Raw genomic sequence first — 4,321 nt, 5'->3', positions numbered from 1 at the left:
GAGCATGGATTCAAGTTCCCCTACTAGTAACATGTTGCGACTCTTTATACACTACTTGCAGGTTGTTCATCTAACTTATCAGCGACTGTGTGGTGAGGTATTAACTCGAGAGCAGTTAGGATGCTATTATAAGGAGGACACACTAGTCGCCCCTTTTAACAATTTTTAGTTACTAAAAAAATATATTAAAAAAAAAAAATCATGACTGATAGAGCATCAAAATCCAGGTTCATATAGAGGTTGGAAATTGTGCATTGGAAATCTTATACTCATGGGATACACACATCATCAAACAAGCATATTTCAAGTTCGATATTTGGCAAGAAAGCTTTTTTTTTTTATAGTAATCTATCTAAATCTAAAGGAATCCTTTTTCTGCATTAATTTCGAGTGTAAATCATAGATGATACATTGAAAAATTCAAGCACCTTTGACCATTGATCCCACCTTTTCAATCGATGAACAGCCACAGTTTCTGGTATAAGCTCATGTGAGTACCTCCCATTTGTTCCCGGGTAATCATACATGGCTGGCTTGTTGGAAAATCGATTCTTAGCCTTATTTCCCATCTTCAACCATTTCCCAACCAGTTTATCCTCGGGACCATTCGTGTTATTTTCAGGGATATTAGAATTTCCAATCCATTCAACAATGTCCCCAGACAACAAAAACCCCATCCCTGACATATAATCCACATGGGGGTTCATGCTAGTGCATGGAATTACAAATCCATAGTACAAGTCTAACCTAGGCAATGGCTCAAGGGACAATGCCAATGGTGCAAGCCTGATAAAAACATCATCATCAGCCTTCATGATATAGTCATAAGGCCTCGAGAGGATACGTGGGAGCGAAGAAAAGTATGTGTAGGTCTTACCATTGTTCATGTTCTCGGTGCAATTGAGGATGATAATGTCATTGAAACGTAGGATTTCTAAAGCTATCAATACTCTTTGCTCAGGCTTTATGAGGTTGCAAAAGACAAACTTCACATCTATGTGGGCTAGGGGAGATGATTGGATTCCATAGATAAGCCGGAGGAAATGGCGACGATCATAGTTATCTGGACGGGTTAAGATTCCAATCAAGAGGCTAAATTGTTTGTGCTGCAAAGGGGTTTCACAAATTGTAATGGCATTTTTGGATTTAGCTATCAAGGTGGATTTTACATGGACATTGGATAAGATGAAGAAGAAGTGGAGGAAAAAGAAGAAGAGGAAGAGAGAGGGTAATGCAACTAGAAATAGCTGCCTCCTCCGCATTATATCTTGCGTAATTGCACTAAAATGTTTGTTTTCCTTAGATTTTTTTGAAATGCATTGAGCTAAAGAAATTACAAGTTGATAATATTATGGGGGGTGCAAGTGGGTGGCAGCGAGGTTCATGCTTTTGCTCAATCATGGTTAAAGTTGTCAGCCCCTATTTTGAGAAACCGTCACTCATAATTAAAGTCATGCTTTATGTGTAGGACTTATGGCTTTATTCATGCTACCTTTGCTGAGAGTTGCTCAACCTACGTGAAGTATGTCAAGCATGATCAATGAAAGAAAGATTCATTTATCTACCAAATCATGCATGCTTAACTCATCCTTGGTTCGTCAAGAATTGATGTCAAAAGCGAAATTAATTATCTATAAAGTGCTCTTATAAAGTCTTAACCAACTTGCCACTTTACTTAGTTTGTTGATCATGAAGTGTTATACCATATATCCGGGGTATGTATCATCCCTCTCACGTGGAGGCTAAACTAGATTAGTGTGCCTAAAGAGTGATCGACGAAAAAATACATCATGTTTTCTGAAGTCGTATAGCTAACTTTTCACAAATCCTTCCCATAAACTAAGTTATCTCTTTACTCTAACCCAATTTTATTGTCATTAGAAGTACATTTTTGTTAGAGAGAGAGAGAGAGAGAGAGAGAGAGAGAGAGAGAGAGAGTTAATTTTACTAAAACCTTACTCTTACAGTAAAAAGACTTCTAAAAAGAAAAATCCCTATATCTCTTTGATCTTTCAAATTTTATCGCTATTGGAAGTCCAGTTTTGTACATGATAAACTAATGGGATTATCTATGAAATATATAATATTTACAGGTCCTTGAAAATATAAACAATGTTTTTAGTGATTTTTTAAAATATATATTGGTCCGTAAATTTTTAAGTTACTTGCTTATAATAAAATTTTATATATAAATGGTTTTTAGGCTATTGACACATTAAGGAAAAAGAAATAGCCAATTTAATTATTCTCCTCATAATGTAGATAAGGTAATACCACTAAACTACAAGACTCTTGGTATATTAGAAAGAGTAATGTTTATTACACACTCGCTGTTATACATAAATAACATAAAGTTGTACGTGCGTACAGCTTCAAACTTTGTGTATAACTGTTTGTTTGCACTAGTGATTTTCCTTGTGCATTAAGCACCAGCTACTCCTACAAAAAAGGAACCTTATAAACTTTGTGTATATATTTATTTATTTATTTATTTATTTATTTATGGTAATTGGATCCAGATGCGAATATTTGAGGCAAGATTGATCATCAGCAGCCCAGCCCAAAAAAAATTCCACGCTCTCAACCCATTCCAAATCATCCATATTATGGGCCCAATGACCATCTTCAACTTATAGTTGAGTCACACCGGTCCATAGATTTAAGCATAGCACCTTTAACGATTATAACTTTCATATCAAAAGGGAAAGGGGTTGAAGGTGATAATTTGTTGGCAATAATGGTTGCAGTATTTTATACAAGGGCATAGCCACTTATTTGGTTGGGCGCCCCAAAAATTGTTTTTCAAAAAAGCAATTGTTTTTTTGAGTAAGCCCAATTATGCTCTTAAAAAAAAAAAAAGGAATTTGTCAGTTGGTCTATTGATTAGAGAGGTAATGTAGTTTTTGTTTTCTAAATCTCATTTTTTATTGTGAAATTTACCCTTGAATTTATTAAAGTTTTGGATCATTCATATCTTTGAAGGCTTTCATTTCTTTTATTGACTTTGGTAGACATTTTTATTAAAAATAAAATATTAAGAATTTACTATAAAAATGGTAAAAGATGAAATTTTTTCTGTGAAAGATCTTCATTGAGCACAAAGTTTATAGGAGATACTAAAAGTTTTTTGTTGTTGATATTTTTGTACATGTTTAATATCAAACTAGACAATTTTTTACATTAGAGTTCAAAAGATGGTAAGTTCAACGTTGATAACTTTGAGTGCGTTTGGATTCAACTTATCTGGCTGCGTTTTGCGTTTCAGCGTTTAAAGCTTTTTTTTTTTTTTTTTCTTCAGCTGTAGTTGTTGACTAATTCCCCATGAATAGTGCATTCGTGCACTGTTTATGGACCCACAAATTTCACTTTTTAGCAACTTTTTCATTAAAAATGGGTCCTACGGTACTATTCACACATTTAAAAATTATTTTGCTACAGTGTTTTCAGTTTTCAGCAATAAGTTCTATCCAAACGGACTCTTTGTATACAATATATTTATGATTTATGACTTATGACTTATTTCTAGTATTAAAATATTAAAGTGTATATGTGTGTATGAGTGTCGGAGTTTGTCTTTAGCTAATATATAAGTACCACAATTTCGCCCCCTAAACATAAAATTCTAAATATATATGTTCATATACGTACTAAATCTGCTGTTAAAGAAACTCTTCAGGATCGAAATATGGGCTTTAAAGATTTTGGTATTGCGTCATATTAATTGACGTATTTCATTGTTCAAAGTACAATATACTTTTACACAATAAACAAAAATAAGTTCATTTAAATGTAGACATAATAAAATTTGAGCAGTAACACAAATGATAAGGATCTTCTTTTCTTTATTGAATGTAAGAATTGATAAACTTTCTTGTGCTTGTGGGGCAAGGTGAGACATTTTGCCTGGACCAATAAGTGATATATATATATATATATATATATATATATATGCCATTTTAAGCTAGTTTGGTGTAAAACTGTAAATGAGTAATGAGGGTCCATCCAATTTGTTATCTAGTTTGTAAATGAGTAAGTGAATAATTAAGCTAGTTTGGTATTTTAGTTCTGAAACAAGGGTTGGGCCTCCCACCATTAGTTGTTTAATAAAACACAGCCCAGTCTCTCTCTCTCTCTCTCTCTTGTTGAACCTTTTGTAGAGAACAACAAAAGTGAGGCAAGAGCTGACCAAAAACAAAAAACAACAAAACTGAGGTACATTAGCTGGAAGTGGCAGAAACTGTTCCTTTTTCAATTTTTTTTTCTCTTTTTCAATCTCTTCAGGGACATCAATGGACCATGATCAATCATAACTTTATAAGGT

General features: G+C 33.5%; 1 protein-coding gene across 1 annotated transcript; it reads right to left on the bottom strand.

The window, feature by feature from the left end:
• Positions 1-380: 380 nt before the first annotated feature.
• LOC142616687 (beta-1,3-galactosyltransferase pvg3-like) lies at positions 381-1,262 on the bottom strand. The gene has a single exon (XM_075789481.1). The coding sequence runs from the start codon at positions 1,260-1,262 to the stop codon at positions 381-383; it is 882 nt and encodes a 293-aa protein (XP_075645596.1).
• Between the last annotated feature and the right edge of the window lie 3,059 nt (positions 1,263-4,321).

This window comes from Castanea sativa, chromosome 11 (genome assembly GCF_040712315.1).
Source record: "Castanea sativa cultivar Marrone di Chiusa Pesio chromosome 11, ASM4071231v1".
Taxonomy (NCBI): Eukaryota; Viridiplantae; Streptophyta; class Magnoliopsida; order Fagales; family Fagaceae; genus Castanea; species Castanea sativa.
Note: the sequence above shows the minus strand (reverse complement) of the source record. Positions and strands in the feature narration are given on the sequence as shown.

Coding starts and splice junctions, on each gene's coding strand:
- LOC142616687 (XM_075789481.1), bottom strand. CDS start 1,262: ATGCGGAGGAGGCAGCTATTTCTAGTTGCATTACCCTCTCTCTTCCTC.